Genomic DNA, 27,866 nt, shown 5'->3' with positions numbered 1-27,866 from the left:
TCTACATGAGACCTACCGCGACACTCTCCAAAAGGCGCTAATAAAGGTCAGTGAAGATGTCTATCTACATTCTATAAAAAGGAAAAAGGCGAGTTTCCTTTCTTTATACTTTAACTTATTACAAACAAATGCCTCTCAACACTGCAGAGGACATTCAAAAATTTTTATTTAATTACAGGTAATGCCAGTAAGGCACATTACCACAAGCAGTCCGTTTCTCCTATCATTCCGAGCATGTTGTAACAAAGAATAGGAGGTTTATTTTATAAACTATTGAATTTACATAAAGTGTCAATTAATGTATACATTTACTCTGGTTGGTTCGTTGGTTTACACCCAAACGACTTATATAAATAAAAGTCTAGTCTATTATATTCTGGTGGTTCTTGTACTTTTTGAGATGAGCTACCACCCTTGATATTTGTGCATATAACAAATGTCCTGTAAACAAACAGAATGGACACATACTGATTTCTTTCAGTACATTTTGATGTTCACTTGACATGTTTTAACCCATTATGCTATTTAAGATAAAAGCTATGTTACGCTAAAATTATTCTTCCACAACTCCTTACAAATATTAGTAACACCCTTGTCTTAGAGCCTAGATGCTGCAAATCTATAAATATAATTCACTAAGCTGGGAGACGAGTAGCCATCCATGGAAAGCACGCCGAAAGGGGTGTGGATTCACTAAACCGCTGACAAGTAAGACGCCAATGGCACAAGCAGGAAGGAGCCACGCCCACCAACTCTTAGACCATCGGATACGACGAATAAAATCACAGAGCCACGCCCACCAACTCGGACGCGACTCCTCGGAAAACATGCCGTCATTTGTTTGTCTGTGCCACAGTCCACTTGCAGCTCTGAGCCACGTTGACTTTTCATTAGTCAACCTCAGTGGAACCTTGGTTCACACAGAGGCAGCGCCAGAGAGAGACAGAGGCACACTCGCGCTGCCTGTGAGAGCGAGCCGCGCACACAGAGGCAGCGCCAGAGAGACAGAGGCACACACAGAGGCAGCGCCAGAGAGACAGAGGCACACACACACAGGCAGCGCCAGAGAGACAGAGGCACACACACACACACAGGCAGCGCCAGAGAGACAGAGGCACACACACACACACACACACACACACACACAGGCAGCGCCAGAGAGACAGAGGCACACACAGGCAGCGCCAGAGAGACAGAGGCACACACACACACAGGCAGCGCCAGAGAGACAGAGGCACACACACACACAGGCAGCGCCAGAGAGACAGAGGCACACACACACACAGGCAGCGCCAGAGAGACAGAGGCACACACACACACAGGCAGCGCCAGAGAGACAGAGGCACACACAGGCAGCGCCAGAGAGACAGAGGCACACACAGGCAGCGCCAGAGAGACAGAGGCACACACAGGCAGCGCCAGAGAGACAGAGGCACACACACACACACACACAGGCAGCGCCAGAGAGACAGAGGCGCACACACACACAGGCAGCGCCAGAGAGACAGAGGCGCGCACACACACAGGCAGCGCCAGAGAGACAGAGGCGCGCACACACACACACACACACACAGGCAGGCAGCGCCAGAGAGAGACAGAGGCACACACACACACAGGCAGCGCCAGAGAGACAGAGGCGCGCACACACACACACACACACACACACACAGGCAGGCAGCGCCAGAGAGAGACAGAGGCACACACAGGCAGCGCAAGAGAGAGCCGCGCAATCCTTTAAAACTGAAGTTAAAACACAATGAAGGAAGCAGTCTTTAAAAACCAATAAGCCCTGTGACTCTTTTTCATTAGCGTCTCACTTGCTTCAGGCCCTGCAACAGTCGAGACGCTCTCTCTGCAGCTGACCTTCTCTGTGCCTGACTCCACTACTGTCAGTCGCCTGATTAAAAATGGCCTTTTGAAGGGGAGCTATGGACCCGCTATACCACAGGAACACATTGCCTTTGAGCCTGCTCTCGCTCACTCTAACGTACCGTCTTTCTCTCTCTCTCTCCTCACTCGCTCACACACTGCACAGGGGAGAAATGCCCGCAGTACGAGTCTACCCGGAAACCATTTCAGCCACACTTCCACGCCCCTTGCTACACTGCGAGTGCGATGATTATTTATTTAAAAATGGGCTTTTGAAGGGGAGCTGTGGACCCGCTATACCACAGGATCACCTGTGACATTGCCTTCACATTGTTTTCCTTTTATTTATGATCCTGTTGAGCAGATCAGACACCCAGGCAAACAACACTGAATAATCAATAGCTGCAACCACTTTGCCCGCCCCAACTCCTCACCTGAGTCAGTTTTGTCTGTGTTCAGCAGTGTTTCCCAAACTCGGTCCTGGTGAACCCCTGTGGCTGCAGGGTTTTGTTCCAACCAGACTCCTAATCATTAATGCCGGTGAAACTCATCCATGATAAGTCGGTTTTTCAAACGCAGATTAGTCTAGCAGGATGTAATAATCCGAGATGAATGCGCACCCTCGCGCGGAGTAAAAAGCCAATATAGAGTCTACAAAACATGATCAGCAAGTCTTTGATAGGCTGCAACAAAATGATGAAAGAACGGGCGCATTTTTTTCACACAAGCTGGGTGGGTGGGTTTTAGTTAATTAGTTACTCGAAGGATTTCAAGATTTAATATACACAAGCGGTAACACTGTAAAAGCGGCCCAAACCAGAAAAGGCGCCTGGCAAAAAGTGGCTGACAAATTAAACGCGTATGCATTGTACTTACTGAAAGCAGCGTTACGGATTTTGCAAATGTTCATTTTTTTCCCTCTGCTTAAAAAACATTAAAAAAGCAGCGTGATTATGCGGCGTATACTACGCCGCGAGTTGGTATGCAGCGTGTAAAACAGTTTGTCGCGGATAATTTGCCTTTTACTTTAAGACAAAGACAATTTCCTGTTAGACTTGCCTTTGCGATGACAATTAATAAAGCACAGGGCCAAACTTTCAAAAACATGGCTAGCGGCTCATACGCTCGCACTGATTATGTCCCTGCCCTTTGTACGCCCCCCCTCGGTACTACCATGGTCGGATGACTTGGTGGATTATATATAGAAAAGCAGCCAAAAGCGCAAACAATGAAAAGTCTACGTGACTCACACGTGCATATGGACTGTGCAAAGACGAAAATGACTCAGGTGACGAGTTGGGAGTAGACACATGAAATGTTACTTTTCTTGGTGATTTATTACATTTCAGATTTTTCAAATGTTAATTTTCTCCCTGTGCTTAAAAATCATTAAAAAAGCGGCCTGATTATGCGGCGTACGGTACGCCGCGGGTTGGCTAGTATGCAATATTAAAAAAAAAAAAAAAAAACCCACCAACCTTTTGCTAGTAAGGATTTAACCTCATGCCAAGTGTAAGGCAATGTGGTAGTTAAAATGCACAAAGTAAAACAATAAAAAAAAGTTAATATACTAGTGGAATATGTGAAAACGGGTTTAAAAGGGATGAAAGTCCACCAATATAAATAACTAAAATGAATTTAATATGTAGCACCATATGCTAGAGGCTTCAACTGATGGCAAATAGGAGCATTTGATGTGTGCTTTCACATAAATATGTATTCATCCAGTCCCCAAAAGGGGAAAGAAAAGTTAGACAGTGAAATGTGGAAGTCAATTTTTTTTTTTCTCCAAAAAAACATGCGCACGGAAAGCAGAAAGAGTGGAAGAATGGAATGATGTCAATGGAAGAAATGTGATGAATTAAACCAAGAGCATGAAGTACTAGGTTAGAAATGTATTGGTTGTGTGCAAAAGTGAGGAAGTACTTTAAGTTGTGGAAGCTGTATTGGGTTTTCGTTTTGGTTGTAGTTTGTATTCATCTGTAACTTGCCTTCTATTTGTAAAAGGTTGGATGCATGGAGAATGGAAAGCACCTACAGTATGGGGTGCTGTATTGTGTATTTAAAATCCTCAAAGATCATTGATAAAGTAGATTCAGCAACATTCTTACAGCTTAAAGGGTGAATCGTGTACTCAAAGACATTAGTGAAAATTAAGGGAAAATGCATTTAAGACTGAAGCCAGGAAGCACTTCTTCAAACAAAGGTTGTTGGACTCTGGAACAAACTAATGAGCCATGTAGTTGAAGCAGAAACCTTGGCAATCTTTAAGAATCTGGACAAGATATTGGGACAGCTTAGCTATTAGCTAAACAGGCTTCATGGAATGAATGGTCCCTAATTTGTCAAATGAGTTTACTTTTTCAAAAACTGAAGGATGTGCATTTCAGATTTCTTGTTGTGTGATGTACACAGAAAAACAAAGTGCACACTTGAATAAGTAAAGGACGGTGGGTCAAATGTCGCTGCATATTATGCCAAGTATAACAAATTGTCTGAAACTGGCTGTCTGAAATGCACTGGCAAGGCTTCTAAGTGAATTGTTAAACCAGGGTTCCCACTCCTGCACTCCAAATAAATACAGGACTTGGTGTAAGGACGACAGTGGAATGTTAATGGATTGATTATTCTAAAACATCCCCAGAATTATGAATAATTGCTTCATGAAAACAAGGGACCAGAGTGGTGGCTCTGAGGCTAAGGATCTGCGCTGGTATCCCGAAGGTTGCCGGTTCAAATCCCTGTCATTGCCAAAAGAGATCTTACTCTGCTGGACCCTTGAGCAAGGCCCTTAACCTTCACTTGCTCTAGGGGCGCTGTACAATGGCTGATCCTGTGCTCTGACCCCAAGGGGTATGCGAAAACTAAAATTCCTAATACAAGAAATTGTATAAGGCGAAAAACTTATGAACTACATGGTGGACAAAGTGTACGAGTGGACCTTCATTAAAAGAAAAGTATTACTAATACGAAAAATACTGGCTACTTTCAGCAGGTTTTCAGAAGAAAACAAAACTGCATTGCTTTCTCTCCTCCATACAAACAGGTCTATTAGGTTTGGTGTGATGCTTTTAATTTTGATTTACACAATCTGTTGGATTAGAGCAGAATGATGAATTGCAGAATCCAAGCAGTCATAGGATTTCATGTAACATATATAGGCCAATCCTTGTATAAACATTGAGAAAAATACTTCAGTGCTTATTTAATAGCATTAAGATAAGCTATGTAATATTGCCTACCTCCAGAATCCAAGGTTGCCACATTATCAGGAATAACAGACTCTTTGGCTATAAATAAAAGAATAAAATAAAATAAGACAAAACCAGGGTTTTCTTTATTAAGCATGGTGCTCAAAGCATATTTCAAATTTACCCTGTACTGCTTCAATCCAGTCTAACATAACTCTAACACGACTGAACAGCCAAGACCTTTCTCCACAGGTCAGACCACTCTGTAGCCCATACAGGGTGTATTTACCATCTTTTAGACACACTAGGGGATCTCCCACCTCACCCTGCAAAAGGACAAAATAAATACATAGAAATGCACTGAAATATCAGTTATGTGTGATAAACAAAATTTGCAGTTTCAGTGATCTAGAATACAGCCATTAGGTTTACGTGAATATCTACAATTGAAAACATTTTAAAAAGGCATAAGATCTTCATTTGAACCCCTAAAAAGAACAGTCTAACTCACCTTCTTGCTGAGCTACCTCAACTTCCTGTCTTTTTTTTTTTTTTAAAATCAGTCTGCATATTCTTTTACTAAACAAGGGAAAAAACCCACAATAAATTCCACACTGGCACTACCCACAAAACGTGATAGTGTGAATGCTATTATCTGATCTCTGTCAAAGTCTAGCAATAAAACCCTTGACAAATACTCAAAGGATAGCAAAAATGCACCAACTACATTCTTTGGAAATGTGTGTGGTGTTGTCAGACCCTTCTGCAAAACCTCTATGGAACTCCAATCTCTCCACAATTTGGTCTGGCAGACATTAATTGGGTAAAACATTACTAAAAATGCAGTGAAATGTGCAACTTCACAAAACGTATGGTACTTTTGTCTCAACCTCCTCTTTCACAAACATCTTTTGAGTGGTGTCTAAAGCAGATCACAAAAGGCAGTTTAGGCATTAAGCTATGTGTGGACAGAATCAATTAATGAATTACACAAGGGAACCCAGCCACATGGGATGCACAAACCAGTGTTTCTTTGTGTTGGTCCCAGACCCATATAAATGGGGAGGGTTACATTATGAAGGACATCCGGTATAAAATTTTGCCAGATCAGTATATGAACAACAATACAGATTTTTTCATGCCAGATTGGTCGAGGCCACATTAAAAACGGCCGCCACCAATACTGTTAACCAAAAGGGTTCTGGTATAATTGGGCTACTGTTGGCTGAAGAAGTAGAAGAGCGGGAAGGCATGTCCAGAGGCAGGAGGAGAGGAAGGCAAAGAGAGTGGAAGCGAGGGTAGGAACTTTGACTGTTTGCAGTTATGACTGGTAAGGCAAGAGAGTTAGTGGATGTGATGGAGAGAAGGAAGATCAATATAAATGTTCATGCAAGAGACTAAATTTAAGGGAAGGAAGGCCAGGTAGATCGGAGGTGGGTTCAAATTGTTCTATCATGGAGTGGATGGGAGGAGAAATGGGGTAGGAGTTATCCAGAAGGAATAGTACGTCAAGAGTGCTTTGGAGGTGAAAAGAATGTTGGACATAGTGATGATTATTAAGCTGGAAAATGAAGGTGTGATGATGAATGTTGTTAGTGCATATGCCCCACAAGTTGGGTGTTTGATGTAGGAGAAAAGATTTCTAACTAAGTTGGATGAAGTGGAGAAGAGTATGCAAGTGAGAGATTTCAATGGAAATGTTGATGAAGGGAACAGAAGAGAGGAGGAGGTGATGGGTAGGTATGGTGTCAAGGAGAGGAATACAGAAGGTCTGATGGTAGTGGATTTTGTGAAATAGGATGGGCATAACCATGGTGAATAAGTATTTTAAGAAGAGGGAGGAACAGAGTGACGTACAAGAGTGGAGGAAGATACATATAGGTTGATTATATCATATGCAGGAGGGACAGTCTAAAGTAGACCATAGACTACAAAGTGTTGGCAGAGGAAAGTGTAGTTAATCAGCATAGGACGGTGGCCTGCAGGATGACAAAGATCGAGAAGTGGAGGAGGAGGAGATGGTGAAAGCTGAAAAAGGTGGAGGTAAGATGGGCACTGGGTTGCAGTGAAGAGTTGCTAGACAGCTGGGCAACTATAGCACAAGTAGTAAGGGTGACAGCAAGAAGGGTGCTTGGCATAACATCTGGACAGAGGACAGAGGAAAAGGAAACCTTGTTGTGGAATGGGGAAGTACTGTAGAGTATACAGAGTAAGAGGTTGGCGAAGAAGTGGGATAGTCCGAGAGATGAAGAAAGTAGACAGGAGTACAAGGAGATAGGGCCTTAAGGTGAAGAGGGGCGGCGAAGGCTAAAGAAAAAAAAAAGTGTATGAGGAGTTGTATGAGAGGTTGAACACTAAGGAGGGAGAAAAGGACCTGTACACAACATATGATGCGAAGGTAGAAAATAGGATTTACGTATTATGAATCAAAAAGGGAATAATCAAAATTGCTAACATTTCTTAAATGAAACGAAACATGCAATATCACCATCAATGACTGATTTAAAGTAGCCTTTAGTGCTAATTATGCAATTTTTAAAATAAATTTAAAAACCTTAGGAGAATGGAACAGCAGAAATGGCGAGAGCCGACTGCTAAGACAAATGCATTTGAGACTAAGCCACATGAGCAAATGTCTTGCCAGTGGAATGGAACCTTTACAAATATGAAAATTTTAACTTGATTCCCACTCCTAGAAACAAAAGTTTGAATACACCAGCATCTTCTGTTGAATAAAAATGACTACATACCTGACTAAAAGCTGCAATCTCAGAACCAGGAAAGCCTGCACACAGCATTGTGTTGCTCATCTTGCCTGTTTTCATGGACTCTGAAGTAATGTTAGAGTCATGTATTGGAAGATAACATTGCTGCAACCTACTAACCATTTGTCCTAAAATGAGAGGGGAGGCATATCAGACATGAATTTACTTACCTGCAAGCATTCTTCAATGATATTACACCTAACTAGACAAAGCACAAATCTATACACAAGTTGAACAAATTCTGCTGTAGACATGAGTTTGATAATACCCAATCCAACTATAACAAACAATAATAAATCCCTTCAAAAACTTCTGGTTTTAGTCTTGATCTAAAGATTGATCTTACTCTGCTTAGGTTCTTCAATTTGAACAGGAATCCTTCAAAAAGGCTAGATTTCCACCTCCCCAACAAAAAATGCCCACAAAAAGGGGTTGTGGGGGGTAAAGAAGAAGAAGAAAAAAAAGTATTAGGGTTAGCATTGTGTATAAGGTATACCCTTGGCCTAACCCTCTTAGTTTATCTGGTCCTGGGATCAGCACCAAGCTGGGCTGGTTTGCCAACTTCCTGACTAGATTGCAGTTATTCTTTACTAGGGAAAAAAAAAATCAAAACTTCAGGCTATCACTTATACATACCATCTATAATACCTCTTCCTGTTAGGATACAGATTGAAGAGGGCTCCAATGTATTTTCTCTGTCAGGCAGACATACTGGGCTAACATATTCATTAACAATAATTTCCTGCACTTTTACCATAGCAATGTTATATTCTGAACTGTACAGGGTGAATCTGGGATGCATTAGGATATCCAACACCTCCAGGACCTACAAAGCAAACACATGGAGACTTAAAACTAGCAGTGCTGCAAGTGTGCAATATGCTTTAATAATGTACTTCTGGTCTAGTTATGATGAATACAGAAAAACATTTACATTACTCATTTCACAAGTAAAGCTCGACCTATTTTGAAATTTTAAGTTTGACTGGATAGGGGGAAGAAAAACCTAGGTAAGAGTTAAGGGTTATATTAAACAGATGGGAAGTCAAGATCAGAAGTGAAGTTTGAGGTGCAGCATGGATTTGTGGAAGGTAAATAAAAATTGTATTTCTAAGATATTTAATTGAACAAGCAATAGAAATGTAAAGGATACTGCATATATGCTTCACTGATTACACAAAGGCAATTGAAACACGAAGTGTTAAACATTTTAAAAAGTCTGCAACTTGATACAATAGATTTGATTAGTAATTAATCTATAATGGGGAAAGCAAAAATTAAGAAACAAGTATGAATATGAAGAATGGAAGTTATAAGGAATATGACAAGATACAAGTGTTCTTTTGCTATAGGAAAGGAATATATGTTTAGGAGGTGTCAATGTTACCAATGTGCAATTTGCAGATACTATATTTATTGGTGAAAATGATGAGGAACTACAGTAATGTCAGAGTAGAAGACAGTGAAGAGAAGGGACAAACAATTGGGGGGGAAAAAAAAAAAACACAACAAAGCACTGACAAAATGCCACTTAAAATATCATACAAGTGGATCCTCACTTCCTAGGTGGCATGTTAACACAAGATAGAAGTAACTAGGAAATCAGGAGAAGGACTGCTACAGCAAAATGGCTTTTGCAGTTACTGTATGGTTGTGAAAAGGAATGTGAACAATGCAATGTAAGATAGACTAGAGAGCTGTGGGAGGAAAAAAAGGGGTCATACAGCATAAAAGTATTATAGAGCACAGGTGAAAAGACATTAACTAAATGAGAAAGAACAGAATTAAAATATTTGGGATTTTTCAGAACTGAAGGCATTGAAGGTTTTGCATTACAAGTTAAAATCAATGGCAAGAAAGCATAAGGAAGGCAGAGAAAAAGCAATCAGTGGAAATGCCGTGAGAAGATTCAGGAACTAATTTTTTATTATGGAAAGGGAAACAAGTAGAAGACCATGATAACCAACATCTGCATCGAACAAGGCACTTAATGACCGAGTTAGGATTCCATGGTAATGTGGGCTTGCCTGTAAGAGAGAATTAAGGCTGCAAAAATAGTCAACTCTTTCACTGTGAACCTGCATATTTAATTGAACAGTGCATGAAGCACAAAATGCTAAATCAGATCCGTACCCATCAATAGTGGGTAGAATGTTTCCTAGGCTTTTACAAGTTTTTTTTTTTTTTTTTTAAATTTAAAAGACCAATCAGAATCAATGATCAAAATCCATTAAATTAAATACAAATCTGAGGATTCCACTTTTTTGAGCAATGGTTTACCTTAGAAAGCAGTTCTGGAGTGCGACTTACACGCATCCAGTGTTACGCATATAGGAATGGGAGAATGTGGGAGAACTTCCAATGGTAACTGAAGCAAAAAACACATCAATGCAAGACTCAAATGAAGTGGTGATCATCTACAAATGCGATGACATGAGCAGCTCCATGATTTAATACCAAAATAAAATTTATTTAGTATTTCAAATGACAAAGCACATCTCTTAAACACACTATACATCATAATCAACAAAGTACACAGCAGAACAAATAAAATGGCATACTTCATTGCTAAATACACATCTGCAAACATTAGTCATTCATGATTTTTGAAGGCAAACTACAGGTTACATTAATGAATGTTAAGTGAAAGCACATCATATACGTGAATGGTACGCTGAAGAATGTGATGTTGCGTCATAGTTATAAATCAGAACAACTTGTACAGGAGCGTAAGAAAGTCAGCTCTCACAAGAAATGTTGAAAACCACAAAACGCAGGCTTTTTAAAATTAATTTCTGAAATAAAGAATTAACGTAAAAAACTGCCAAGTTTGATTTCACAAAGCTTTAAAGTTGTGATTAATGTAAGAGGAGGGAGGGACAAATTTGGAAAATGAAAGCACTGCGAGTTCAACATTTGAAAATTTGAATTTGATTAATCCATTAAATATTACCATTTTAGTAGTATTAACTAGTTAATTATTCCAAATATAAATCTTACAAAAGCAAATATTAGGAACTTAACCAATTGATACACCAACAAACCAGACTTTAAAAACATATATTAAAAAAAAAAAAAAAAAAAAAAAAAAAAAAGCCCTTTTAAAAGGAATGATCTAAAACTATTCTAGCATTCTCTAACAGTACACATATAATAATGGCAGAATTTGTATATATAGTATGAATTTTAGGCAGTAGATTTCTGTTACTGGACAGAAAATGTCAGAATTTAGGATGGTAGAAGCCAAGATTAATCAGGTAGTTCACGACAGGTAATTCTCTATAAACCCTATGCTAAGATGTCCCCTAACCTCCCAAGAATATAAACTCTACATTTGTTATTATACTGCAAGGATACCTATCTTTGGCACAAGTTAAAATTCAAGCCTTGCATTATATTTTGATATTTATAAATACCAATACTAGCTTAGTTAAGTGATCGGTGGGTAATATTTGATGGGTATGCTGTATGCCAGTATTTTAAAGCTGTTATTTTGTTAGCATTTATACTGTATACTGTGTTATGCTGTATTACAGAAGACATTTTTCACTTTAGTTAGTGGAGAAACTTTAATAAAAGGCCATTGAATTGTATTTTTTTTGCCATGGTGATGAAAGGTATCAAATATTGTTAGGTTCTATCATATCCAGGGAGAATTAAGATACAATATTTTCTCTATAGTTTACAAACCAAGACACACACAGTCAAGACATGTTCAGATCTCAGCCTACATTTACCTGCTCAGTTTTCTCATCAAGTTGATAATCATGATCTCCAGCCACTACTTTCCAGTGACTTAATGAGGAAAAACTAGATAAAAGTAAACAGAACAGCTGTCAGTATTTAAATTATAGACTGTCTCTTGTACTAAAGTAGCAAAAAAATGCACAAAATGAACGAGCTAAAATGAATGCAAAAACCAAATAAAACTGTTTTTAGAGATCTTTATATAGACAACATATTTACATCTTTTGAACAATTACGTTAAAAATTTAACCTCCCAGCTACACATTTCTTTTACTATCTTCAAATTAGAAATTTTGTTAAACAGAAATTGCCCGATTTCCCCCACCTTGCACCCTCCACAATGCTGGAAAAAATACTGCTCAATTCCGAGGAAACAAACACTATTTCCGCAATATATAAAATCTTATTAGAGTCCCTACCTTTCAAAGATCCAAGAGGACATTGGGAAGAAGATCTCTTAATCAATATATCAGAAAAGGAGTGGAAGGTAGCAAAGCAGAGAATTCACTCGAGTTCTATATGCGCAAAGCATAGAATTATTCAACTAAAAATTATATAATCGAGCTCATCTGTCTCGCTTAAAACTGTCCAAAATGTTTCCAGGCCAGGATCCAACCTGCGAGTGCTGCAACCAAGCTCCTGCCTCACTGGGTCACATGTTCTGGGCCTGCACCAAACTAACATCATTTTGGACAAAAATTTTTAAGTGCCTCTCAGACAGCCTTAGTATCACAATCCCTCCTAACCCACTAACAGCTGTGTTTGGTGTCCTTCCAGATGGACTTGAATTGGAGAAGGACAAGCAAACGGTGATTGCATTCACTACACTCTTGGCACGCAGACTTATTTTGTTAAATTGGAAGAATCCTAACTCTCCTCTTATAAGTCAGTGGGAAACCGATGTTTTATATTATTTGAAATTGGAAAAAATCAAATTTTCAGTTAGAGGATCTGTACAAAATTTTTTCAAAACTTGGCAGGATTTAATCAATATTATTTTAGAATAAGAGAATTAACTATTATTGCATTTAACTCCCTTCTCCATCTCTTATTTATATAGATATTTACTTCTACCCTTCTTTCGTCTAATGTTGCCTTATTAAAAAGCTTAAAGAAATTTTCCTTTAGCTAAGCTCTCCTTCTCAGGGGTGGGGTTTGATTTGTTTTCAAATTTGTTGGGTTATAAATTGATCTGTTTGTATGGAATGATTACAATGAAAATTAATAAAATAAAAATATTAAAAAAAAAAAAACAAAAAAAAAACTGTTTTTAAGATTGACCACACAGGTTTTCAAACCTGTCTAGCACATAGTTACAGAAAAATTACATACCTCAGCTTGCCATTCATGTCTAAGCATTTTTTTTTTTGGTGTTCATTTTTTAAGGAAAACCTCTCAGCACCTTCAAATCCTTTCACTACCCTCTACTAAAATTAACATGCCATGTATTCCTCTCATAGTGCCTGAAATGGCCTCAACTTTAAATTCTCCAAGATCAGGAGCGAATTTATATTAGCACAGAGGCACAAACAGGGCATTCTGCTTTACGAAGGCATCATGCTTTGTTCCTGTGAGCACATGCTTGTGTGATGCTACTAGAGTTTAGCTGCGCCCTTCTGCAGCTTTTAGCTCTGCCTACCATACAATCCACCACAAAACAATGTACAACTTATTTAGCAATTTATTAAATTGTGTACATTAATGCTGAAATGCACCTCAGTCTAATCAAACTAGTACAAGCAGTTTCACGGTTTGTTGATCCCAATACATCGGAAGGGTAAGCTTTCCCAGTAGCACCACACAAACCATCAGTGAACTTGGCTGTAAGATACTTCCTTTTTAAATAGGCTTCCTTGTTTTGATTTTAAAAAAACTGAAAAATATCTGCCAGAGTACCACTTTTCCTGGGTTATACTACCAATTCTTGAAGGCGCATTAGGCCCCAAATAAGAAAAAAACACTCTTGCATGAATGTATTTTTTATATATTTAAATGTTTGTGGCTAATATAACCTCATGGTTCTCTAGCTTTAGATAGCTAGATAGGTACTTTATTAATCCCAAGGGGAAATTCACATACTCCAGCAGCAGCATATGGATACAAAAAAACAATACAGTGATTCCTCACTATATCGCGCTTCGCCTTTCGCGGCTGCACTCTATCGTGGATTTTATATGTAAGCATATTTAAATATATATCGCGGATTTTTCGCTGCTTCGCGGGTTTCTGCGGATAATGGGTCTTTTAATTTCTGGTACATGCTTCCTCAGTTGGTTTGCCCAGTTGATTTCATACAAGGGATGCTATTGGCAGATGGCTGAGAAGCTACCCAACTTACTTTTGTTTCTCTCTCTCTCTCTCTCACGCTGACTTTCTCTGATCCCGACGTAGGGGGATTGAGCAGGGGGGCTGTTCGCACACCTAGACACTACGGAGCGTCTAAAAATGCTGAAAGATTATCTTCACGTTGCTACCTTCTGTGTGCAGCTGCACGGTGCTTCGCATACTTAATAGCCAAACAGCCCTATTGATTTGTTTGGTTTTCTCTCACTTTGACATTCAGTGCTCCTGACGCACACTCCTTTTAAGAGATATGTTTGCATTCTTTTAATTGTGAGACAGAACTGTCATCTCTGTCTTGTCATGGAGCACAGTTTAAACTTTTGAAAAAGAGACAAATGTTTGTTTGCAGTGTTTGAATAACGTTCCTGTCTCTCTACAACCACCTGTGTTTCTGCGCAAATCTGTGACCCAAGCATGACAATATAAAAATAACCATATAAACATATGGTTTCTACTTCGCAGATTTTCTTATTTCGCGGGTGGCACTGGAACGCAACCCCCGCGATGGAGGAGGGATTACTGCATTAAATTAAAAAGAGTAATAAAAATGCAGGTAAAAACAGACAATAACTTTGAATAATGTTAATGTTTACCCCCCCCCCCCCGGGTGGAATTGAAGAGTCGCATAGTGTGGGGGAGGAACGATCTCCTCAGTCTGTCAGTGAAGCAGGACAGTGACAGCAGTCTGTCACTGAAGCTGCTCCTCTGTCTGGAGAGGACACTGTTTAGTGGATTCTCCATAATTGACAGGAGCCTGCTGAGCGCCCATCGCTCTGCCACGGATGTCAAACTGTCCAGCTCCATGCCTGCAATAGAGCCTGCCTTCCTCACCAGTTTGTCCAGGCGTGAGGCGTCCTTTATGCTGCCTCCCCAGCACACCACTGCGTAGAAGAGGGCACTCGCCACAACCGTCTGATAGAACATCTGCAGCATCTTATTGAAGATGTTGAAGGACGCCAGTCTTCTAAGGAAGTATAGACGGCTCGGTCCTCTCTTGCACAGAGAATCAGTATTGGCAGTCCAGTCCAATTTATCATCCAGCTGCACTCCCAGGTATTTATAGGTCTGCACCCTCTGCACACAGTCACCTCTGATGATCACAGGGTCCAGGAATGGCCTGGGCCTCCTAAAATCCACCACCAGGTCCTTGGTTTTGCTGGTGTTCAGGTGTAGGTGGTTTGAGTCGCACCATTTAACACAGTCCTTGATGAGGTTCCTATACTCCTCCTCCTGCCCACTCCTGATGCAGCCCACAATAGCAGTGTTGTCAGCGAACTTTTGCACGTGGCAGGACTCCGTTGTATTGGAAGTCTGATATATATAGGCTGAACAGGACCGGAGAAAGTACAGTCCCCTTCGGCGCTCCTGTGTTGCTTACCACAATGTCAGACCTGCAGTTTCCAAGACGCACATACTGAGATCCATAAAACAGATCAACCGAGTGTTAACATTCTAAATTAGTTCAACCATGGCTCACAAAATTGTAACTATTGATTTTCAACTAGTTTTTCCATCATCACAAAGCAGTGAGGGAAGAATGGATCTTAATTAAATGTGATCATTCAATTATTTAAGAGATTGGCATATGAAACTGTCAAAAATCTTTATCCTGCTTGTATTAAAGCGTTAATTATTCACAATCCTTAAAAGAGATTAAAGACTGGTGTCCCTTAAATATTGACTTCCAAAGAACCACTGTTTTACACTACTTGGTAATAGACTGCCTTTGTGTATGAAAAAAGTCTTTAAATAGTCTGACATTTATTTTAAACATGAGATGGAAGCTATGGTCTTATATTCTTAAAGAACACATTTTAAAAGATGCTACTGTCGCCCATCAGATTCAATCACCAATTTCTTAATAAGGAATATGCAGTGGATCGATCAAGGCTTGAAGCAGCCTAAAAGTCACCATTTCATTTTAGCTTAACAGCTGTTGGCCTGCCGGTCTTTTCCCTTGCTTTTGAATTTGAGAGTCAAGGATGTTGTGTTCTCTGAAGAAGCTGAACAAGCAAGCAGGCAGATTTTGCTTTGGGAACACAGGTGCCGAGGCTTTCAACCGAAAGAAGACTAAAGCTCGATAAGCATTCAAGGCCTTTAGTTTTGAGAACATGAGACAAGCTCTCACTTTAGCACATAAACATAAGCACTTAAATTTATATATTAAGGCTCATCAATACCTTAGGGAATAAAGTTAAAGTAAAATGCATTGTGTTAAGTGGTCTGAGCTATACAGGGGTTTAAGAGTTGATTATTGAAGGTTAGAGTCTTTTCCCTTTATTTAAGCAGATGCTTGTGAGCTCAGGGGGCGTTGGCCTGCTTCAATGCCTGGCAGCTCAGCCTCTGCCCTGGAGCGGCTGCCAATTGTCAATTCGTCATTATGAAGATTTGATAAATCAAGTTACAGCAGAATGTATTAAACTACCTATTTCCCCGAAAAAAAGAAAATTCGGGTCTTGTATTAATTTTTACTCCAAAAGTTGCACTAGGGCTTATTTTCAGGGGATGTCTTATATTTATTCATGTACAACAATCTATATTTATTCAAATACAGTCATGTCATCTTCTTCCGGAATATCGTCATAACTCTCCACATTCAAATGCGGAATTCCAGCCTGAATTTGTGACTCCAGTAGCTTTTAGGATCCTCTAGGATCGATGTGGTGAAGCAAAATGCCGATCTGGTGCTTTTATATTCAAGCATCGCATATTCCCCAACGTAATGATAATGCATTTCAAAAGTCTCAAATATCTTCTGTGCTGTCTTTTTTTTTTTTTTTTGCCCCCTTCACAACAGCATCAGAATGTACGGCAGTGTATTTGAGCCACACAGAAAAAAAAAAAAAAACAAAAACTTAAGGACGCTGGTTATCCTGCCTGGAGTTTGCATGTTTTCCTGGTGGGTTTCCACAGTGTGCTCAGTTTTTGTTCCAAAGACATGAAGATTTGGGGATTTGGTGACGATAAAATGACACTAGTGTATGTGTATGCTTGTGTTCAGCTTGCGATCTTCCAAAGCCCCGTCCAGGGATTTTGTTTCCGTCTCGCACCTGATGCTTGCTGGAATGGCCACATACCCGGATTGATGGATGTAATCGTTAAACATCCTTTTCAGAGACGTTGTGGCAAGGTGTCCTCGGAATTTAATGGATGTTTTGGGTAATACACAAGACAGCGAAGCCGAACATCTTCTCACTGTGATGATATCTTGCATTGCCACTTGGTAGAATCTTCCAGATTTACATAAAGTACGCTTGCAACAGTAAAACACCTGTGTAGCAGTAGCACCCACACCCACAGGTGAGTGCATCGCATGAAGTATAAATGCAGCATTAGGTGCCTTACTTTTCAGCGGACTGTCTTGACTAGGGCTTATTTTTGGGGTAGGGTTTATATTACAGAGCAGCCTGAAAATCATGCTAGGGTTTATTTTTGGGAAAATACACAGCCTAAAGCTAACTACCGTAAGATAACTACTAAAAGGCTATACTTTTCCTTTCTTTCAAGCAGCCAGGAAACACCATGCTTATCCACAGCTTGGCCCTTATAAGTGAAGCTGCACGATGCTGCTTATCTGCACTGCCGCCTATGATTTTAGCCTTAAAGGATGCTAGTGCAACAATAATTAAATCAAAGAATGAATTGAGAAGTCCAGTTTTCACATGCGAGTACTCCCGTTTCCAACTTAATTGCAGAACTGATTAGCAAAAGGCAATCAGTTATTTAACATCACAGGATCAGGAGCATGAGCATGCAGAGTGGAGTAATTGGGATATGCTCACCTCCAGGTGGTAAATATGTCTTGAGCCAAAACCATTATGAGAAGATGAACTGGGAAGGAAAATCTATGAGATCTACTGGGAAAGATTGTTATGAAAGAGTTTATGGGGGCAGGGTAATTGTTGTGAGAAAGTCCATAAGACCAGGTGATTGTTATGAGAAAAAGGTACAGAGTGAGGTCATTATGAAAAAGCCTCTAAAAGCAGATGGGAATCTGGGTGAGGGAGGGAAATTTTGAGATAATTATAATAAATGCAAGGCTGCCCAAGGCAAGGCTCACTTCATGAACTTAGACCGGATTTGTGCTGTGCAGTCATTTACTGTGCAATAAAGTCTAATTCTGACTGCCTTTCTGAAGACTGCTCTTTTTTTTTTTTTTGAGGAAGTAGTTTTCTCCATAAAACAGTAGACTTTTACCCAATCAGCAAGAATATCTCACACAGATTTTCTAAAGAATTTAAGAGGTGAAAGTTTTTTGCCACGTTCGATGGATTTTCCAAACATTTTTGTAAGCAATTATAGAAGTGTCTATTCCTACAAACAACTAATTTTGCATTCTTTTCAAGCACATTTTGGCTTCTGACAGAGGCTGGGTTGCAAGCCAATTGTCTAAAGCTGATCTTCTTGGAATATTAGAAATGGGGGTAACCATGCAGTCATTATAAAAGGAGTAGATAATGAATTCATATTAAAAAGGTACACAAGGTGCAAGAGAAAATTCATAAAATTTATCACTCCCCATTTGCTACTTCAAATCGTGAACTATAAAGTGTGGTGTCAAAATAATTACTTTGTTTGCCGTATCAACTGTAATGTCAATACTTGAAGCACAGCACAAAGGACTTAAGTGGCACATGCAAAATGCCACCTAGTGCGATTTCCTCACCCCCCCCGTAAAACTGATGCTGGCTGTACATTTCATGTACTGACATCTTTGCTGTTATATCAGACATATGGCACACTTTGTACAGAACTACAGAATGCCTTTAAAGTGTAGACATGCTCGTTGATGAGCAATTGTTCCTGTTGAAATGTTGCTGCATTTCACATAGTAAAAGTAACACATTATGTAAATAAGCCAACCTCGTTCGCCTTCGGGTGTCCATGCCTGGAGTAATGTATCCAGCATCCACAAGAGGGCTGCAATGTCCGATGAACAAAGGCAACACACACAAAGAAATAAGGTCATTAGGGCTAACATACTTTGTAAACAAAGGTTCCGAAATACAGAACGTGATCGAAACAGATTTACTATTTGACCTTGTTTAATAACCAGCCTTTTGTTATATTAGTATAATTTATGTATATACATGTGCACTCATGGACACTCTACTATTCCTTATTTAAAAGGAGGATTAATAATTTAGAACAAGTATGCAGGATCTGTGATTGACAGTTCAAAAAAAAAACTTTTTACTGGTCTCTTTTGGGTGGGGGTTGAATCTCATTTTGCATTGGTTTTTACATTTACTGTGGGACATTTTTGTACAGCTTTACAAAGTGGCCCAGGGAAAAGGCACCAAGGTTAGCAGTGGGAGAAAATGAACTAAAATTATACTATATTTATACCTCTAAATATCTACTATTAAAAGGCAAAGGCTGATACTCTAGCAATAATTAAAAGTCAATCTAATTTCCAAAATAAAATGCATGCTAAAAATGCAACTTACTGCTTAAAACAGGATGCAGCAGTCACTATCCACTGCCTACTGAGAATTGCTCCAGAACACCAAACAACACCTCGGTAACTCAGGCCAACATGCCAAGGGTAACTATAAGGTACAACTTGCTCCATTTTGCCAAGACAGGAATCTTTCCATTGTGCCGGTCTGGCTGTAACTCCACATGTGCCTAAAACAAAACACATACTCTTTTGTGGTCATTCTTAAATATAAGTGAACCTGCAGTTAAGTATGGAAAAAACTAGCTTTCAGGTATATGCATGCATGTTTCAGTATTCATACTGTAAATGAAGTACAGAAGATTGAAATCGGCATACAAAAAACCCACCTGTGATATGCCCTGTCACCTGGATTTCCTCGGATTTTGTTGGTTTAACTTCAATAGAATTTTGAGTGCCTACATACAGAAAAGGCAGTTAACACTGTATCTGGAGATAGTCAAAATATAGTTAAAGGTATTTCACATTATATAATAAAAGGTCATAGGCAGTCCAAATTTACATTTAGAACTGCATTGAATTTGTTCATGAAAACCGTCAGAACAAACAACACATTGACACCATAAAGAGGAACATCTGTGTGGTCTAATTTAGAATGTAAAACTTGGTAAACTACCAAATAAACCACTGCCATGATTTTGGCTGGTTTGCTTTTTGCCGAGTACCACCAACACCTTTTTGGTAACTCTGCACCTTCACCTTTGATCAAATGTTGATGTATCCCTGCACTCTTTAATTGAATGGCACTATCTATATATAAAAACACACACACACCATGGTTCCACTCCAAGCAATGAGCAGATATCTGATTCAAGTTGGCCTTAGTGTTTGCATTGTCAGCCTTTCCTCCAAAATCCAGCATGAAGGGAAATCTGACTGAACCTTTACCACCAAGTCTCAATACTAAAATATGAATTGGTGAAGAAATCCAATGTGTGACCTTTACATGGTTTAGATGTGGTCCAAGTGTTTACATATTAGGCTTGTAGAACACATGCACTGCACGCACCGTCTCTTACAACACAGTAAAGGAATAAACATGGATATCAGAGTACTGTCCTGCTGATACTCTTTAGGTATTCCCACATTATAGAATTTTGAAGCAGGGCTTGATTCCCAAAAAGTCAAGAGAAGGGATATGACCTGGGCTATGGGATTGAAGAAAAAAAAATCCAAATCTGAAACTTTGGACTGGGGCTTATTGCAAACACCTACAATAAAACTTGAACAAACATTTTTCGAAACAATGAAAACATTAAGATTTAAGACATATCTAATAACTACACTGCAGGTTATCCTCTTCCCAGTATTACAAATTATATTTAACTAGTGTAATAACCAAAGACAAAAAAATTGCAACACCTTCATGTAATCAAATCTGTAAACCACAAACTTTAAAAGTGCTTTTTCATTTCACAGCACCATCAATCTCCCAAAAGCTTTACCAGAAATTCTAGTAAACATTAAAGTTCATGCGTCACAAGCAGAAATTAATTTCCCCATGGTGTAAAAGATAATCACTGGTTGTGATTAGTTTATGAAACCAAGTAGCAAGGCATCAGCCTTCATCTTCCTCTAACCAAGCCCACTGCCCTTTTTTAAAAAAAAAACAAAAACTCATTCTACTGCACTTATCTTCCACAGCCATAAACAACTTGCATTTTGAGGGAAAACTTAATCATATACACTAAACACTAATAGCAACTTAAAAAGCAGTTTTTCCCCATTGTCTAAAAGACTAACTAATTGCATATCATTGGTAATTAAACAATTGCTTAAGGAGGTTACAAAATTTAAACCACCTTTCTTGATTTTTCACATTTATTTCTGTTTGCATTAAACTGTCCATTGCAAAGTTTTTTGGGGGGTATAAATCAGTCTTGTGCTGCAAATCTGGTGATGTGCCAGAAAATTAAGCCAGGCATTTTAAGCCATGATTTGAGAAGAATTTGAACACACAACAGGTGTCAAGAGTAGTGGCACTGTATTAGTTGCTTTGAGGAGTCTCGATGATTGTACAACTTTCAAATAATGAACATTCAAATACTGAAATATCAAATAACGAACAGTTAAATTGCTTAGTCGCAGAACCATTGTTTGCATCATCTTCCACGATTTTAATGTCGTATAAATTTACACAAAATGGCAACACACTTCCAAACTTATCAAATTTTAATTACTCCATACCCAACCAAAGATCAAAAGGAATGCAGTATCACAAAGCAGCCTAAATCAAATTTTAAAACACACACACACACAATCGGACGTGGAGAGGAAATATCCAGGCTGGCTAAAATCCACCCCAAACTATTCATTGCTATTCTGTGAAACACAGCGACTGCTCCATTATTCTTCTCCAGCTCGGGCATACTGGAATCAATATGAACATCAATCAAAAGTGGATTCTTTACCACATTTCAATCCTTCTGTTGGAGTTTCAGTAAGAATTTCTTGCCCCCAACCCACCCTACAAGATCATTTCTTAAGGCTTCTGGTCTTAGTCAAGGAATATACTTTAGTGCCCCAGTCTGAGGTCAAGAGCGCTCTGGAGCAGGTTTTCATCTAGGAGGTCTCTGTACATTGCTGCAGTCATCTTTCCCTTTATCCTGACTAGTCCCCCAGTCCCTGCCGCTGAAAAACATCCCCACAGCATGATGCTGCCACCACCATGCTTCACTGTACGGATGGTATTGGCCTGGTGATGAGCGGTGCCTGGTTTCCTCCAAACGTGATGCCTGGCATTCACACCAAAGAGTTCAATCTTTGTGTCATCAGACCAGAGAATTTTCTCTCTCATGGTCTGAGAGTCCTTCAGGTGCCTTTTGGCAAACTCCAGGTGGGCTGCCATGTGCCTTTTACTAAGGAGTAGCTTCCGTCTGGCCACTCTACCATACAGGCCAGATTGGTGGATTGCTGCAGAGATGGTTGTCCTTCTGGAAGGTTCTCCTCTCTCCACAGAGGACCTCTGGAGCTCTGACAGAGTGACCATCGGGTTCTTGGTCACCTCCCTGACTAAGGCCCTTCTCCCCCGATCGCTCAGTTTAGATGGCCGGCCAGCTCTAGGAAGAGTCCTGGTGGTTTTGAACTTCTTCCACTTACGGATGATGGAGGCCACTGTGCTCATTGGGATCTTCAAAGCAGCAGAAATTTTTCTGTAACCTTCCCCAGATTTGTGCCTTGAGACAATCCTGTCTCGGAGGTCTACAGACAATTCCTTTGACTTTATGCTTGGTTTGTGCTCTGACATGAACTATCAACTGTGGGACCTTATATAGACAGGTGTGTGCCTTTCCAAATCATGTCCAGTCAACTGAATTTACCACAGGTGGACTCCAATTAAGCTGCAGAAACATCTCAAGGATGATTAGGGGAAACAGGATGCACCTGAGCTCAATTTTGAGCTTCATGGCAAAGGCTGTGAATACTTGTGTACATGTGCTTTCTCAATTTTTTAATAAATTTGCAAAAACCTCAAGTAAACTTTTTTCACGTTGTCATTATGGGTTGTTGTATGTAGAATTCTGAGGGAAAAAATGAATTTAATCCATTTTGGAATAAGGCTGTAACATAAACAAAATGTGGAAAAAGTGATGCACTGTGAATACTTTCCGGATGCACTGTATATATATTATATACATATATTATAACAAAGCTCGTCAGTCCTATCCACTTATTTCTTCCAAAAAAAACATGTTGGGCCTTTAAAGTCCCTAAAGTCACACTACTTGGTAGCTTATTCCAAGGGTCTATCAAAAAGAAAAACTTCTGAATGGTTTGTGTGAAATTTACCTTTACGTTTCTGTGTCCCTGTATTCTTGATGAACTCATTTTAAAAACAAGTCTCAATCCACTATACTAATTCACTTCATAATTTTTTAAACGCTTCAATCATATCACCTCTTAATCTTCTTTTGCTTAAGCTGTATAGGCTCAGCGGTTTTAATCTTTCCTCATAATTCAACCCCTGTAGTCCTGGAATCAGCCTAGTCACTCTTCTCTGGACCTTTTCTAGTACTACTATGTCCTTTTTGTTGCCTGGAGACAAAAACTGCACACGGTACTCAAGATGAGGCCTCACCAGTGCATTATAAAGCTTAAGTATCACCACCTTGGATTTGTACTCCACACATTGTCCTATACAACGTAATATTGTTTGCCTTCTTAATGGCTTCTGAACACTGTCAAGAAGTCGATAGCTTAGAGAGTCTACTATGACTCCTAAATCCTTCTCATAAAGGTATACTCTCGGTTTTCCCGACCACCCACTGTGTATTCAAAGCTAACCTTACTACCTATGTGTAATACTTTACATTTACTGACATTGAAATTTAATCTCCCAAAAAACACACAGAAGTGGAGGTGATGGATTCAAGGCAAGGTGGACAGAGAGTGCAAGTTTACACTTGGTCAATGGGTCCCCCACAAGCTGCTCTGTTGCAATATACACTCCTTTAAAAGGGGAATCGATTAATTTTAATTGACATTTCCATTGGTTTACTTTGAAATGGATGCCCCAATCCTATCACTCTTTAAAATTCTTTAAATATACTAGTTGCACCTGCAGATTTTAAACAAGTTCCCCAGCTCATTTAAGAAGCCTTCAAAACATAATACCTGCATGTTAATTTTCTTCCACTTCAAGAGAAAACTCTAAAATCATTCAGTTCATTAGATGAGTCACTTAAATGTGCAGCCTAACATCCATCTTTGCCGTTTGTAATAAGTTAAAGTAAATCGCAATGTGTTTGAACTTTATCCCCCAGCCACCCCACCCCTATTTAGTCCTAGGCAGATAAACACTTTACTGAATGACGTAAATAAGTGAAATTGTAAACATTGGATAAAATTATTATATACTCAAATTTCACATTTGTACAGATTGCACATATCAATTACAAAAAAAATTTCTTGTAACAAGACTGTTATGCAATGACCATCAACAAAACTCAGACTTGTCTGTAGGGGAAAAAATTCAGGAATTGATTTACAGCAAAAATGTTTTACTCCTTTGCAACAGGATATAGCATGTTCAAGAGTAAGCAGCTACATTGAGCGAGTACTAGTTCATGATTTGACGGATGCCTTTGTCCATGGTGACTTGCAACATTTGAGATAACTGGTCACATTCCTTTTGGTTTGTCCAATTGGAGTACAGGCAGGTGAAGAGATTTGCTCATTGTCACTTACCAGGCTGTTCAAATGTAACTGAAGCTTTAAATCCTCTGAAGTGATTCTCATTGTCACTCTTGAATTCAATTAAGACTTTATTACTGCTGCTCCAAAATGGTCCAGGTATCGAAGCACCGCAGAGCTTTGCTTAAATTAAAAATAATCCATTAGCAAATACGTGTGTGTATAGTGCCATTTCAGACCAAAATAAAATCTGCAAAACAGCCCTGCTAATTATGTAAGTAGAGGAAAACGTCCTAAACTAATGCATCAGCTGGAAAATTTAGATCCAAGTACCCTTTAATAACTCCAACTTACCAATCAGCAAATGCCTTTCAAAATCATTAAAGATGCTAACAGAGTCATATGTACAGTCCAAACTTTCTTCAACTTCAAAATCAATAAATCTTATCTGAAAGATAATGTTTAAACAGAATTTGGCTGAATAAATTAACCATCTAAGCTAAACAAGAGCCTATTTCCTTCCATTAAATACAATTGACAGAAATACTGCTTTTCTCCATTATATGTGTTATAATATTGCACGTGATTCAGAAGCACTGAATTAAAACCTCAGGTTAGCTGTGGGTATGTGATTACACTGTATCAATAGGTTTATGGAACAGATTTAAAAAAAAAAAAAAACAAAAAACCCACATACAAAAAAAAAAATAAGCAGGAAAATATGCATATACCAAAAAATCCAAGTCATAAAACCCAGTGTATGCACATTTCTACACATTTGCCTGTACAAATCACAACCCTCTTGTGAACGTGTATACGTGATGCAGCTCAAATGTTGCTTGGTTTTGTATGCAGGTGGATTATTAGCATAGTTCATGTATGGTTGTTCCAGGGTGTCAATCACAACACAAAAGGCCTTCACTGGTTGATAGAATATCCTCTACCCCGACACAGTGTTGCATTCTGTAATTGAGAGCACCAAGAGCACGCGCAGCATTCTACTGCTTCTCCTCTGGGGCCAGATAGGCACAAGGCACCAGCATCAGAGTGTACCCACTATCACCTGGCACATGTAATGACTGGATTGCTGTTACAGTAAATAGAATAGGCCGTATGAAAAAGTTCAGCTAGTTACCTTTCCAACTAGCCAGTCACTACATACAGACCATCATGTCTGCCAAAGATACTTTACCTCAAAACAGAAATCACAGGTGGACCCAGGCCACCTAGCCATAACACGCAGTCTCAATCTGGCATCACAAATGACTAGTATATTAATAGACTAACTGCTAATGGTTAACAAAAGCAGCTTAATTCTTGCTTAATTCCCTTATTGCAATGAGTGCAATCAAGTACTCCAATAACTTTACGATAACCGGACACTGCTGCAAAGAGCCTTATGCTGGCAAAAACCGGTTATGTTTTATGCATCAACAGCCATAAACAAAAACAATGTAGCACCTGGGGCAGTTCATGGCTTTCCAGAACTGAGAGCTGGACAAAGTGAAGCTTGGGTAAGAAATTCTTGACCGGTCTTCCAGTTTCCCCGAGAAGACACGACAGGTAGGCTATAACAACTAATGAAAACTCAAAAAAGTTCAGTGCAAATACACAGCATTTGCCCTCTTTTAAGAGCAATAAAATACAGTCTTTGCATCATATTCATCACTTAAGATTTAATAGATCTGTTATATAAATGCACATTATAACAGCTCCGTGATATGAATTCTATGCAAGAGCTGTCATTTAGCTGGCTTGGCTGCAATTCCCTATTTAATCAAAGGTGTCATTTCCCAGTTTCTCCAAAATGCTGCATACGAATGTGTCTGAGCTGCTGCCTAGAGTATCCCTGCCTCTTAACTGAAAGGATTTAGAAATTTGAATATTTAAATTTACCTTTACTATCTGGTTCATTCCTGCCATCACTTTCCAGATACAATCTGAATTGGCAGAATAAGGAAATGGATAGTTGAAAGAGTCAATAGTGCCAGGCTGATTCAGTTTAGCGATGCTTCCACATCCTGAACCTGTTGAAACAAATATGTGCTTAGAAAACTACCACATTTAAAATGCTCAATGTTAAAGCACCATACAGAAAGAGTTCAAGAAAGTAAACAAACTAACCTGAAGTGTTTAGTTGGGAAACGTGCAACTGAAGCTTTTTTAATAGTAAGCTTACATGCTTTATGAAGATCACCATTATATACATGGATTTTCAAATAATCTTGACACCATAAAATGTATTTCAAAGTTATTGCAGTTTCAATGAGCTATACATTAGAAAGCTTTGCTGAATAACTAATCATCAAGCTGGGTTAAAAACAGTATATAGGCAAATGGGCAGAGGATGTACTTGCAGTAAAAACTATTACAGTCCTTCCAATATCACATTCTTGAGCTACTGAAGATATCTTAGAAAAGTTTAAATTCTAATTAGGGATGCAGATATGTGGACACCACATTCAAACGTGAAGAATGTTTACATATTTCCCTACTTGCAGAGTGAGGCATACTCAACCACTCTTTTTTTCACTGAATAGGTAAGGACTTAAAATAGGATTCCCCCCACCCCCATTTTAAACAACTCATTACAAAAAACAAGTTTGCATCAATAATACCTAAGGATATCTAGAGGTGCCCAAAATACAAAACATTTTGTGAACTGCATCTAGAGAATGTGCTTTACCAGATTTAAGAACAGCAGTATACTGTAGTTCAAACCCTTTTCCACTGTATGAGATATCTGAAACAAACTGTAGTTCGACTTTATTTGACTCCGTTAAGAATGGAGCTGGGGGAGTGTTGCCACATATTTTGCCTAAGTGGAGAGAAAAATAAAGGAAAAAAAAAAAAAACACACTACATTAGGAAAGCACTTTTACATCAAGACCAATACCTGAACCAAGTTACCTTATGTTAATGGACTAATGCCATCCAGTTATTTGTAAGCCTTATGGTCGTATCTTCAATTGCTAGACCTTGCTGTTCCCAATTATGATGACCCTTCAAAATTACTGAAAAAATGCATTTAAAAATGGAAGCCAAAAATCTCAATCTCATGTGTAAACGGGTATAATTTAATTAAATCCAGTTTAACAGTATAATTTTCATTCAGAAATTGCTTCAAGGTTTCTTATTTCTAATTTTTTTGATGTACGTACAGTATCATGCCTTATAGTCAAGGACTGAGATTTGCTGCTCCTTCCTGCACAACTCCAAAAGACCTTACACCTTTTAGTATTAAAGGAACAAGAGGGCATTGCCTGGTTCAATTGAACTTTTAAAGACATAAGGTATTCTTTGCTAAAGCAGATTTGATATATTGCATGTGGAGCCCAAGTTAGAGATACGGCTAGG

At 39.1% G+C, this 27,866-nt stretch overlaps 1 protein-coding gene across 1 annotated transcript in view; it reads right to left on the bottom strand.

The window, feature by feature from the left end:
• Window positions 1-27,866, bottom strand: part of LOC114663992 (ovochymase-2-like) — an 88,005-nt gene that overhangs the window by 29,000 nt on the left and 31,139 nt on the right. The window contains exons 12-22 of the mRNA XM_051928942.1: window positions 27,196-27,327; window positions 26,406-26,536; window positions 24,864-24,957; window positions 24,564-24,692; window positions 19,706-19,774; window positions 19,366-19,546; window positions 11,563-11,635; window positions 8,462-8,651; window positions 7,811-7,953; window positions 5,245-5,386; window positions 5,112-5,159 (exon numbers count right to left, since the gene is read on the bottom strand). Coding sequence (XP_051784902.1) covers window positions 5,112-5,159; window positions 5,245-5,386; window positions 7,811-7,953; window positions 8,462-8,651; window positions 11,563-11,635; window positions 19,366-19,546; window positions 19,706-19,774; window positions 24,564-24,692; window positions 24,864-24,957; window positions 26,406-26,536; window positions 27,196-27,327 — 1,332 coding nt within the window. The remainder of the gene's footprint in view (window positions 1-5,111; window positions 5,160-5,244; window positions 5,387-7,810; window positions 7,954-8,461; window positions 8,652-11,562; window positions 11,636-19,365; window positions 19,547-19,705; window positions 19,775-24,563; window positions 24,693-24,863; window positions 24,958-26,405; window positions 26,537-27,195; window positions 27,328-27,866) is intronic.

This window comes from Erpetoichthys calabaricus, chromosome 1, assembly GCF_900747795.2.
Source record: "Erpetoichthys calabaricus chromosome 1, fErpCal1.3, whole genome shotgun sequence".
Lineage (NCBI taxonomy): Eukaryota > Metazoa > Chordata > Cladistia > Polypteriformes > Polypteridae > Erpetoichthys > Erpetoichthys calabaricus.
The sequence above is the reverse complement of the archived record's forward strand: the minus strand, read 5'-3'. Positions and strand labels throughout refer to the sequence as shown.